Source organism: Zonotrichia leucophrys, chromosome 2 (assembly GCF_028769735.1).
Source record: "Zonotrichia leucophrys gambelii isolate GWCS_2022_RI chromosome 2, RI_Zleu_2.0, whole genome shotgun sequence".
NCBI lineage: Eukaryota > Metazoa > Chordata > Aves > Passeriformes > Passerellidae > Zonotrichia > Zonotrichia leucophrys.
In genome coordinates, this window is record NC_088171.1 from 29,840,131 (window position 1) to 29,853,227 (window position 13,097).

Below are 13,097 nucleotides of genomic sequence, written 5' to 3' on the forward strand. Positions count from 1 at the left end.
TAATTCAGGACAGAAAATCCAACGTCACATTAAGGCTTAAATCACTGATTCAGCAACTCATGACCACTGAGAAAATAAGGTAAGCATGTGCCTGTGTGTCTGACCACGATTCCATGACATTGTCACCAAATTACAGAGATAATCTGCCTGCAAGGACTTGTCTAAAGACTTTAGAAATCAGGGCACGTGGGCTGGAAAGATGTAAAATAAGATAATTAATAATTGCAGATAATGCCATACAAACCTAAGGTTCTTCTCTCATTTCCCACTCTGAAAAATATGAATTCTACAGCATTGTAGGAGTGGGATCCCATGAGCAATCTAATAATTCAGATCCTTAACAAATGAAGTAATAACAGACTTTGGGAGAATGTACAGATCCTCCCTGCTTTCCACCTTTACCCTCTCTCCTAGACCATTACAGGTACCCTTTGGACCAGGTGTGCCCTGCATGGTCTGGGGACGGTCTGTGCCTGCCATCCCTCATGACATTCCTCTCCATTACACCTTTAATCTTTTGTCCATTTGATAATATACTTGATAGGCACAAATTTTCCCATCCTTCTCCCAAAGGACCACACTTTGGACTGAAGGCACAACCGTTTTTCTGTTTTCCTTGAAACAGGCAGTCATTCAGCAGAATTTTGAAGGGTATCAAGCCTAGCTTGTTTCTTAGCAATTAAGCTAACAACACAGTTCCCTTTCAACAACAGTTTTCCAAAGAGCATTTACATTCCAAAGACTCTGTCTAAGCCAAGAGGCAAACATTCGTCCACACATGTACAGTTCTGAAAAGCAGAATCTCTCCTGCCAAATCTATTATGGGTTCTCTGAAATTACTGGCATATATGCCCAAATATGCTTCTGTGTAGAGTTTATTAGTATGAATTATTGTACAAAGCAAAATAAAATCACGAAGATCACGCAACTTAGTCCTCAAAAGATCAAAATAAAACAGTAGAGGATTCAAAGTAGTTAGTCAGGCAGATTTTATTTGGACTGTCTAAGAAAAATGGACCAGTTTTGCCTGCACACTGCTTTCACAGCTATTATTTTTGTTGCTTTTGCAATCCGATGCTTTTGATTTTTATTTGATGCTAATAAGTTGTGAAAGCCAGAGAGCTTGCAAAGCCAAAAAAATAAACCTGGATCCACTAAAGAACCTGTTTCCTCCTTCTTAACTCTCCACTAGTCAGGAGTTCACTGGAATGAGCAGATTTGATTCATTTAGTGGATTAAGACTATTTTATAAGAACTTGGCAGAAATTAGCGATTACTTAGAAGGTGATAAATAGTCCAATAAGAGTCCTGAACACATCAAATTATGATTGCACCAATTTATAATACAATTATAGCTATATAACAATATTGGTTCTATCACTATTCTTAATCAGAATACTCTAGAATTCCTTACCTGTTTCAGATGAGCCACCCTTGAGTAATGTAAAGAAAAAAATCAGTGTGAAAAAGCCGACCTGAATCCAAGGCACTAAAGTCCTACCAATACCCAGGAGTGTGTTAAAACTAGATGTGTTTGCTTTTTCAAATATCTCTCTGTCAATGAAAAGCTTCTTATTTTCAACAGCAAGATCCTCAGATAGTCCCTTAGACGAAACACTCACTTATCTCTCTCTGCTCTTAAAAGTAAAGATTGGACAACTGAAAGAAAGAATTTTTTTCTTGAAATGTATTATTTCAAGATGAATGAACTCAAAGCAAATTGAAGATTTTTGACTTTATTTTAAACCAGGAAGTTTGATTGAGATGCTTTTGTTTCAGGCAACATTTTGTTCTACTATTTGCAATAATTTGTTCTGCTATTTGACTATTGTAACTTTATAATACTGAAGTGAAAAAAACCAAAAAAACCCGAAGTGAAATAAGTGTATCAACCCAGGTAGGATGAAACATTCTAACTACTCACCTTGAATCTCACACCTGTTTATGTTTGTCTTAACATTTTGTACAAAAAGTGATTTCCAATTTTCATGGACCTGAAAATATTTTATAGGTTTTATTTTATTTTGATTTGGTTAGAGAACTAGAAAAAGTTTCCCTAATCCTCTCCATTTTCCTTTAATATCTTTTCATTTCTCACACACACAAAAAAAAAAAAAGCAAAAGTAATAAAAGGGAAGAGAAGGAGTAAGGAATTCTCTATCCTTTTATTCAGAAAAGTCTCAGGTATTTTCAGTAGTTGTTAAAACATATCAAAGCATATGCCATGTTTTTTTATTGAACTGTATATTTTAGACTGCTATCCAGAAGGCAAGGCAAATACTAGCAAGTTGCTTCTAGCAAGAGGCTCTTCTCAGTTGTTGGTATCTTGGTAACACATTTTTAGGTCCAATTCACAAGTCTGACTGATGAATTCCTGCTTTTTACATGTTTTATGGTCTGAGGATACAGTTTAACAAGACTCAGATAACCCCAGGAGCTGATCACCCCCCACGCACACAATACAGAAAAATACATTTGGAATAGATTCACTTTGGGGCAACACTTTCATTAGAAGCAAAGATAGCCAAAAAGATGTTGGAATTATAGTCCAGAACACTTCCCATCCTGTGCTAGAATGTTCTCAGCTGAAAATGACAAAGAAGTTTAAAATATCTATATATATAACTCCCTCCTGACTTCTCTAAATAAGGTAACTTTTTCACTAATAGGTTTCACTTCTAAGACCATAAAAAAGAATTGACCAGGAATTCAGCCATGATTATGGCAACTCAACTCACGGCTTACACAGCAAGCAGAAGCAGGATAGGCCTTTTGTGTATGTGCAATGACAGGTATCTTCCCTAAAATGTGATAAACTCACTAGCTGGTCTCAAAAGGAAGTGGGAAGAGCTATGAAATAGGTGTAAAACAATGCAGTTAATGGCCACACTCTGCCTCTTAGCATCCTGCTTCACTACCACTTAGAGCTGTTTCCTAGTGTCTGACCACTCTTTGTAGGCAAACTACATGAACCAAAAAGAGGTTAAATTAATAGATGTAGAGAGGTATAGTAACATGCAGATGTGCAATGAATTCAGGTAATAGCTAAGGAAAAAATATAGCATCCCTTTCTCCATAAAACAAAGTCTGGAATGTTCAAACTGAAACCAGGCATCTTCAACTGTATTAGCTTCCAACCAGCAAAATAAACAACCTATTCAAACATTTCATGGTTTCCACATGAAGATAAACCAAACAAATTCTGTCAGGACAGATGTGATCACTCCCAGACTCTATAGAGGGTTGCTGTATTATTTTGCCTTGGTTTCAAGTGATAACTAGAGCTTTATATTTACTTTTTTCTCATAACACCTATTTCCAACTTTTAAACATACAAAGTGTTTTGTGTGTTCTGCATTTGGTAATCAGTTGTTAAACACAGCATTTGTTAATCTTCTTTCATCAGGCAATTTTTATTTGGCATTGGCAAGAAAAGGAAATTTTAAAACATTCTCTTTGGGCTGCGTAATACCCACATATAAAATCAAATATAGCATTGTTGCTTTCTCTATATTCTCCTATGCCCTGACTCTAAACATCATAGAAAACAGAACTTCTGCATGGGAATGATATAATAAGGCACTAATAAAGGACATAAATCACAGCACATATAATGGCTTGATTTTATCTTACTGATCTATTGCCCACTTTAGACAAAAGACACTGGCTGGTTAGAATTTAGCATGCAATTGCCCAGATGTCATGAACTAGTTTTCAGTCTCTGTAGTTATTTCAGGTGCTGCTAATAGGAAAACAGAGGCTCAACTTTTACTATGCTTTTCTTCCTTTAGTGTTCACAAGAAGCTTCTGAAAAAAATAGACTGAGCAGAAGATAGCATTTATGATTTTAAAAAGTAATAAAACATATTATAGAACATTTTGAATTAATTTCTGCATTCCTACACAAATGTATTGATTAAGATTTCCAGTGAGCTAAATTAAAGTCCAAATCTGTGTGTCCTACAAAAACATTCTGTTTCAGAAATGTTAAGTTTTCATAGCTGCTCACTGTTCCAGATGTGGGGAGAGACATTTATGGGAAGAAGAATCTGCTACCACTTCCATTGCAAGATGCAAATATTGAGTAATTCTGGACTGTATGTATTTTTATTATTTGGGGCTTCTCTATTTAAACTGTACAAGATAGAAAAATCCAAAATATTTTAAATACCAGGTTGGTTCTTTGTGGTCACCTTGTATGTGCCAAACCCAGATCTTTTCCACATCAGAAACAGCTTGTTTCACTACAGCTTTTATCTCATAAAAGTTAATTCGATCCCTCTGCCTATCATGTTTGAAGATAAAATTCAAACTAAGTAATTTGTATTTGTGGTCTTTGGAACAGAGATACCACTCTTCTCTCTTTAGGATAATTCCTGTAACTTGCCTGTTACAATAGTGTTGGAGGTAAGCTACCTAGTTTTGGAAAATAGTCTACTAATTTTGAGTACCAGGCTGTGCTGACAAGCACAGACATGGGGGTGAGCTTGCTGGGCTAAAGACAGCCCAGGGAGCACACACACACTGGCCATGCACAGTGAAGCTGGAGTTTCCCCACTCAGGGGTGTTCTTCATGGCTGGGAGAGCCCTTCTGCACTCCTCAGACCGCATTTCTGCTTCTCCCCACATGACCTGCGTGGAGGGGGAATCTCCACAAGTAAGCCAATGTCTTTCATCCAGGACACATGAATTGCCCATCTTACCCTGCCTTTAACTCTTAGACATTGCAATGTACTTTACATGACATTTTAAATCAACTTTGAATGCAACATTTATGAGAGTGCAAAGTGATCAATAAGCAACAGCTCTGTCAACATGAGCCTTTCAAATTTGTGGAAATACGGGGTACGAAATAAATTAATGCATTTGTGCACTAACAAAAAAAAACCCCAAAAACAAAACCAAAAACCCAAACAAAATACTCTAGTACTTCAACTACAGTTACACAGACAAATATCTACCCATGTGGAATATGTCAGTTGTCACTAGGGACTAATATCAGTGAAGTGATTCGCTAGTATGGAGATCTCTATCATTATCCATGTGTTATGATGTAGAAAAGAATGCAATTTGACAGGGATTGTAGGATTACTGTCTTATAGGAAAAAATTGCTTTGACTTACAAACCAAATTACATCAGTAACAAGATGTGTGAAATGCTAGAGCTTCATTTTTGCAGACACCCTCAGATATACAACTGAACATTAATAATCTCATTGGCATGGCTGTTAATTTTAAAATGCAAACACTGCATACAGCTACATGCCAATCACTGACTGCTTTGGGATAAGAAGGGTTAGAAAATAAAGTTTATGAGAGCAAGTGTTGACAAAAGAAAACACAAAATTTCAGTCAGTATATGTGAACATGTATTTTCTATGTTCAGAGAACTACCTTTGCTTTATCTTCGGCTGCATGCTTCTGATTTCTATTAAGTATGACTACCTCCTTGTCTTGTCAAACAATTAAAGTGACAAAAGTAATAGCAGATGCTTCTTTCATAGGTAAAACTACAGCAAGCATACCATAGCTTGCATTTTATTACAGCTGCTCTATACAGCCTAGTAATTGCAAGGTAATTGAAAAGATCCTAATAATAAACTGCCAGTTTACTTTTTTTTTAGAAAAAAAAAAAATATAACCCAATTCAGGCTTCATTTTAACAACACATTAGATGGTTTCCAACTTGTCTTGATTTTTGTTTTATTTTATGATTGTAAATAAACCCTGGAAAATTCCTTCCCAGATTTACCACCTGAAACTGCAGCTGTTGGCTGACACTATCAAAGCCTCGCAATTCCGAACTCACGTGCAAATCTCATCAAGCGCAGACACTTCTAATTGATTCCAGAAGTTTTTCTTTTGCTAAGATCAGCGGGCAGAAGAAGAATAATGAGCAGCTTTTAAGCAGAGGGGGAAGGGTGTTGAGCTCAGGGAGTGGAGATTTTAAAAGCTCCAGCTCAACTGCTCTGCCAGAAATGCAGAGCAATTTTACGGTCAATTGGCCAGAGCATCTGGAACTATACATCATAGTCCTTAGTTGATGGTGGTGAAGCCGACTCTCAAACTGGCTAAGTCTAAAATCAGTAATGACTCTGCTGTCACACCTAAGTGGAAACTAACTTAATCTACTGCCAGATTTTACTGTGACTTTTTCTAAGGGACATTATTCCCCTTAGGGCAGTTGTCAAGAATATTAAAAGTCCAGTCCCTGGGATACACTGCATGGCATAGCAAACTTTTCTGAATGAAGCTAACACAGAAAAAAATGATTACAACGCGTGTTTGTTTAATTCCATGTGTGTTGACAAGGCTTTTTATCATAGGCAGCAGAGTTTCCTTCCATCCCCAGTTTCATTTCTAAAATATATTTGAAATACACCAGCCAATCTAGTTATGGCACAGAGACTGCATAAATGCTGAGGTCATAAATCACAGCACAGGGCATGGAGCTTTCACCTTAATGGAAACCAAATATGGGACACGCGGCTCTTTGAAATGTGGCACAGATGATCGTAACGAGGGACCAAGAAAAAATGCTACACAGCAGAAAACTATCGTTGATGTGGAAATAAGTTCTTATGAGTAAATGTTTGTTTTATGTCTGTACTCATAAGTCAGTATTCCAACACTGGTAAATTATACTAAGAAACAAGTGAGGTAAAAGCAACTCTTTGTATGATGAAAGGAAAAATAAGTAGTGTGATAATATATCACATTAAGAGGGACTTCTGTAGAACACATGATACAGTGTAAATTAGTTCTTTAATAAAGAGATATATTTTATCCAGACCAATTAGATTCTATGCCATAAGAAATACCAGAATTGCATCAAAGATCAGGGAAGCAGTCCATTTGGTACAGAATACTGTCTCCAAAAGTTTTTGGAACAGCTGCATCTACCATGTTTAGATACTCTGGAGGAGCAAATAAGCTATTTGACCACAATAAAGCTCATTTCTACCTTCATCAGTTAAGGGCTGAATTACACCCTACAGCACAAGACTCTGTATATCTTCCAAAGCTGGTTATATTTCTAATGTACCACATGCCCACATAGAAAAGAAAACAAGTTATTAATTTAAAACATCACACATGTATAAAACCTCCCTTTTTCTCTCTTTTCCACCACTCAAGTTGCCCTAGATTTGTTGTCCTTCCTACCTGTAAATTAACACATGCCAGCCAACGTGGCATAGCCAGGCAGCTCATTAAGTTGCAATGCAGAACGATGAAAAGATTAATTCTTAGATACATTGCCTTAGTTACAATAAAGGTAAAAGATAAACACATCAAGACAGACATCTATTTCCTTCTCCCTCTTCCTCACTCCTAGCCTCTTATTTTAAGTCTGAGTTGCAGCTACTATGAGAGTTGGTGAAAATATTTAAAACAAGAGTTCCAACAACATGTCAATGGCTCTCATTTCTACTTGCTCCTCATTAGTACTACTGTCAAATAACAGCCAGTGTTTGACCAAATTCAGCTCATGGAATATGCTGGCTGGTGCCAAACCAGTGCAGTTGGATGGAAACACTTTAAAGAGGTGGACCATCATCACAGATTTATTTTTACATATCGTGCCTGCTGAACTGTCACATAACTGAACACACAAGCAATGTTTTCTGCTACCTCCAGGTGGTTAGGAGGCTCCAGGCCCAGTCTGACAGAAAATGATTTGGCTTTAGTAATACACCCAATCATCACATTACGCAGGCATGAAGTAATCAGCCTAAAGAAAGCTAACTACTATAGGATGTGGCAGCACAGATTCTCAAAAGAAACACACCAGCTCTTCAAACCAGTCAAATATATTCCCCGTAACCGAGGTTTTTACTGACCTCCACCCAAGAAATAATTTTCTTAAGATATAAAAATTTCCTCATATATCACCATATATCATCATATATATTTGTTTATTTTCTTAAATAAACAAATAACACATAAAACCTCAAACAACGAAACAACAACAAAAAAATTCATTCCCTCCCCTTCCCACATTGACCTAATCATCCATATGAAATATATACAGGAAAAGGAACAGAAAATGCATGATGAGGAATGTACACTGTTCTACCTCCTGTGGTCACTTTTGTAGTGATGATAGCTTCAGATTATTTTCTTGGAGAAGAAAAGGACACTGAGAGAGATCCCCATGAGTATACTATATAATGAATTCAAATACAATAGCAGGGAGGAAAATATATTTAAATGATCAGAAAAATAACACAATTTTCATAAGGAACCAAGTCTGATAACACACAACTTCAAAGCATTTATGGGGTCAATGCTGGTTTTACTTGACTGCAGCTTTAGCAAAAGCAGAAATCTTTCTTTCTTACACAACTATAACATCATTTTGCTTCCTCCTTCCCTGAGACCTAGCATTAAGAAACTTTCTTGCTCCACAGCAAGTTGCATCACTTACCTGGAAAAAATCTTTGTCTGGCTTAGTCAGTCCTGCTAGCAAAGCCAGTTAGCAGGACAGCAAGGAGGGTAAGAGCCAGAGGGCAAGACTGCTCCTTCTACTGAGATTGCCATCTTCAGATGCTTTTTTTATGCCCACCTGAGCTAATCTAATGACAAACTGGGAAAGGCTTGCTCCTTGTTTCCTCTGTTCTTCTCCCCTCTCTAACTGGCTCCCTAGTTTTCTCTCATTTCTTCTTTATTTCCCATTTAGTTTCCCCCCAGAAGGTGTTCTTCCAGTGCAGTAATTCAGATAATTGTCAAGTCTCTTTATGAGCCAAAAAAAGTAATTTTTGGTTTCAAACACCTATTTTTGGCAATTAGAATACCTTTCAAATAGTATTGCAAGGATATGTTCTTTAGAAATCTTTACTGATCCTGAAGTAGTCTGAGAAATAGGAACATGTGAAACATAGTAGCAGAAAATCCCCCACACATATGAAAACAGTAACATACTTTATCCCTCATTATTGAACATGCTGTTGGTAAAATCAGTCTTGTACTTATCTGCTGCAATGTGCACAGTTAACTTAAGAATTCTGAGAAAGAATTGCTTGTTAGATTCTTAAAACACTTTGTTATCATTAAGTAATCATGCCCTTGAAGGCTTAATTTATAGAAAAAGTCAACACAAACCCTCTTACATGATGTTAACAATGGATTACTAAAGATTTATTAATTTGGTAACACACAAGCATGAAGATGTAAAGAAAACATCTTCGAGCATATTTCTGCTTATGACTACTAGAAATATTAGATTAAAAAGACCAAAGTCAGCTAAATATAGATGTATGTTAAAGACAAGATATTTACATGAGGAAAACAAAATGATTAATTAAATGTTTCAATTTACACTTAAAATTTGTAAGAGAATGTGAAAGTGAAACAGAGCAAAGGAAGTTTAAAATCAAGCAGATTGCCTATGTTATTATATTATGAAGGATAAACAACTTGGAATGATGAACAGAAACATTTTTTAGGATAAATTTTAAACCTAATTTCTGGGGAAACCATCTGTTTATATATTTCTTATGCTTTCTGGTACTGCTGTTTCAAAATGATGATGTCAATATTGAGGTAAGACATTACTGTTTGAAGACTTTTTAACATGAACTGAAAAATCTGCTGACATAAATCCTATTAGACCCATAAGAACATGCCTACCATGCATATAGTACATTGGGAGCAAAAGTGGATCATTTATTTTAAAAGTAGGTCATTCATTTTAAAATGAGGGACATTTTGAAGTTCATTACAAATATTCACACTGCAAAAAGGAGAACATTTTTTATTGTGAAGATGGTGAAGCACTGGAAAAAAAATGTCCAATGAGGTGGTAGGTGCCTCATCCTTGGAAATTTTCAAGATCAGGTTGACTGGGGCTCAGAGCAACCTGATGTAGTTGAAGATGTCTCTGCTAATTGAAGGGGATTGGACTAGAGGACTTTATACTTCATATCCAAACTATTCTATTATTCTATGATCACAAAAGCTATTAATATAATGAAATTGTTGATTTGTGAGAAAATGTCAAGGGTGGAAATACTGGCATCACTCAGAAACAATGCCTATTCTGGTTTGCCCAAGAGCAAATTATTTGAAAGACACTTATTTTTTTCAGTATTTTCAAAGAAAAATTGTGTAGAAGTAGTCCTGTTTCTTGTAAAAAATGGGCTACATAGTCAGTGTCAAACAAAGGACTAAAAAAAGAACAATAACTTTAATATGAAGGATGAAGGAATAAACACAAGGAAGAAAGTATAGGAAAGTACAGTAGAGAAGAACTCAAGATGACAATGAAGTATTTCTTTTAATGACAGAAACATGTAAAGAACAGAGCAAGAACCACTTCATTTTATTTTCCTCTTCGTGAAAGAAAAGGAAGCTATAGAATTCCCTATAAACAATAGGAATATTAATCTAATCTTTTTCTTCTACTCATTTCTTAGTAAGAGACATTTTTATACATGAATAAAAATATATATAAATAAATATATATAAATAAAAATACCAGCAGGGTAGGTATCGAGGGTGTATATAATGACATAATTCTCGCAGAGTTCAGTTAGAATAGCCAAATAATTCAAGTCTGAAAGCTATGTCTCAAGGGCAAGGTAAATCGTTCCAAAATTTTAGAATTTGTCACTTCAAGCCCTTCTACTGTATTAGGCTACTAAGGAAATTTTACAAGCAATTTTCAAATAATATTTAAGTAAACCTCTTAAAATACCTGCTAAATTCTTGCAGACTCTTATCAAAGGAATTCAAGAACCATTTGATTTACACACCAAAGCTTTGACAATGTAACAAGGGGGGCAGGGGAGTAATGAAACAATTCTCAATTAGTGGCATTTATCTAGCTTTAAATACTGTCTAACAGCTATTGTTTTCCAATCCAGGCAGAAAAAAAAAAAAACGAAACAAAAAAAAACACCAGAAAAACCTCCCAGACCCACAGCAGCCGTAGACTTTTTTTTTTATTTTTCTAATTTCATTTCTTTTAGAAAAGCAGGAGAAGCGAGACCACTTCTAACTGGGAAAGATGCTATAAATTTTGCATATGTTTGAAGTCAAAGGAAACATTCTGAACCTGAGTCTAAGTTCCTACTGCTTAATTTGATTTTTTTTCTGATTTTAGGCCAAAAGAGTAACTTTCTGATGAGGTTCTACCAATCCAGCCAACCATTCATAACCTTGTTGGTTATGAATAACCATTATTTCCTGGTAACCAATAGTAAGTACCTTGGTAATGTTGTTCAGATAGGAATACTAACAATGATTATTGTTTTTTCATTGTGATAATATTAAAAGAGATATGAAATACCAACTGTACTGGAAATGAAAATAATAAAAAGCAAAAGGCATGAACAGGATAAAAGTAAATGCTAAGAACACAAAAGTAACCACACGTATCAGACCATAGGTCAATTTAGTCCTGTATCCACTCCTTGCCAATGGCTAAAAGTCTGTTTGTGAGGCACAGGATTAATGCAGAGCAAAACACGTTATATTTAAGTCTTCCAGCCTCCAAGAATTTTCATATTTCTCCCATAAAAGGAGAATTAACAATCGAAATTCACCAATGCATTTGTATTATTCACTTCAAAGCATGTGATCACAAGTAAATTATTTTTGCAAGAAGTGGTAAATGCAGTCCTTCATGACCTTTTTTCTATGATAACTGGCATCTCAGTAATGAACTGGAATAATTTTCTAACAAATAATCATAAAAAGTGAAAAATAATGAGATAAGAAAAAAATAATACTCTATTCAAATAGCATAACGAAAAATAAGGAAGCAAAATGTAAACGTTTAGTGTTTCTTTTCTGCAAAAAGATAAAAAAAATCTAGACTAATCAGCATAGACATTTTAAAATAAATATCTTACCTCATATGCATAGCCCAAGAAGGAAAAATGACTCCTAAAGTAGCCAAGTTTGTAAGCACCTATGAAGACTAAACAGCGGATGATTTCCAAAATTCCTGCTTTGGACCTAGAAAAGAGAATCAATTCAGATTAACATCCAATCTTTTCCTCTTTGCTAAGTTCAGTGACAAAGAGAAAATAAAATTAGTTTGTGATGTCCTCCACTTACATCTAGTCATCTTTCTTAAACTTAAAATTAAGTTTTTGGTATTTATCTTACATTGACTTCCAACCATGAATTTGCTGTCGTAAGAATACCAGTACTTGCAAAATATATTTGAACAAAAATGGAGCTGTATATTTACTTACTGTCCTTTGATCTCAAAAATTACCACAACAAAATTCTGAGAACTGCTACATAAGTAGTTCAGAATATTTTCAGTGGTCTACTTCCATAAATTTTTACTAATGCCTCTTTATTAACTCCCTAGGTTATTCACATGTCTGGCATGTTGACAGACTTTTACCTATCCTGAATTAAACTGTTCAGTCCTTAAAAGTGAAAGGTATTCCTTTCTGAAAACATAGTGAACAGCAGGTGCAAAGCAGTACTGGCACCTCAGTCTCAAAGGAAACTTCTACTCCACATTTCTTCTCTCTCAGGGCAAATAAGTTTTTTGCAAGCAAGTGTGGATGCCACTTACTCTTCTTTAGCACCACAGTGCCCATATAGACTACTTCATAATGTATCTCACTGGCCTGGTGTATTCAAGATCCAATTTCATTTGAAGCTATACTGATCACATTTAGTCTCAAGTCTACACCATCTTTCACATGATTTTGAGCCCACTCTGAGCTGCACTGCGTGCCCTTCATATACCATCACTGTATCTGGCACCTACACAGGTGCCAGATACCTACAGCCTGGCGTGCTGCACAGGGCTCACACAATCCAACCCTGAACAGCCTCACACAGCTGGCAGGTCCCAAACCCAGAGGTATGGCCCCAGTATATTCAAGCACAGAGGAACACATGAAGAGCTCATCCCAAAACCTTTCTGCAAGGTTTTCTACACAGATGTAGTCACTTCTTGCTATGGGAACAATCCTGGATTTAGGTGCTGGCTAGTCATGTCTTATTTTCTAGCAACAGCCAGCCATGTGTCTGGGTGATCATATCTCTTTATCGATATAATTTCTGAGATTTACATATAGTTATAAATAACCCATAATGAAAGAATAAAAAACTCCACATATTTTGTA

General features: G+C 35.8%; 1 protein-coding gene across 1 annotated transcript in view; it reads right to left on the reverse strand.

Annotated features, from left to right (window-relative positions):
* AGMO (alkylglycerol monooxygenase) overlaps positions 1-13,097 on the reverse strand; it is a 189,245-nt gene that overhangs the window by 67,234 nt on the left and 108,914 nt on the right. The window contains exon 12 of the mRNA XM_064703304.1: positions 11,856-11,961. Coding sequence (XP_064559374.1) covers positions 11,856-11,961 — 106 coding nt within the window. The remainder of the gene's footprint in view (positions 1-11,855; positions 11,962-13,097) is intronic.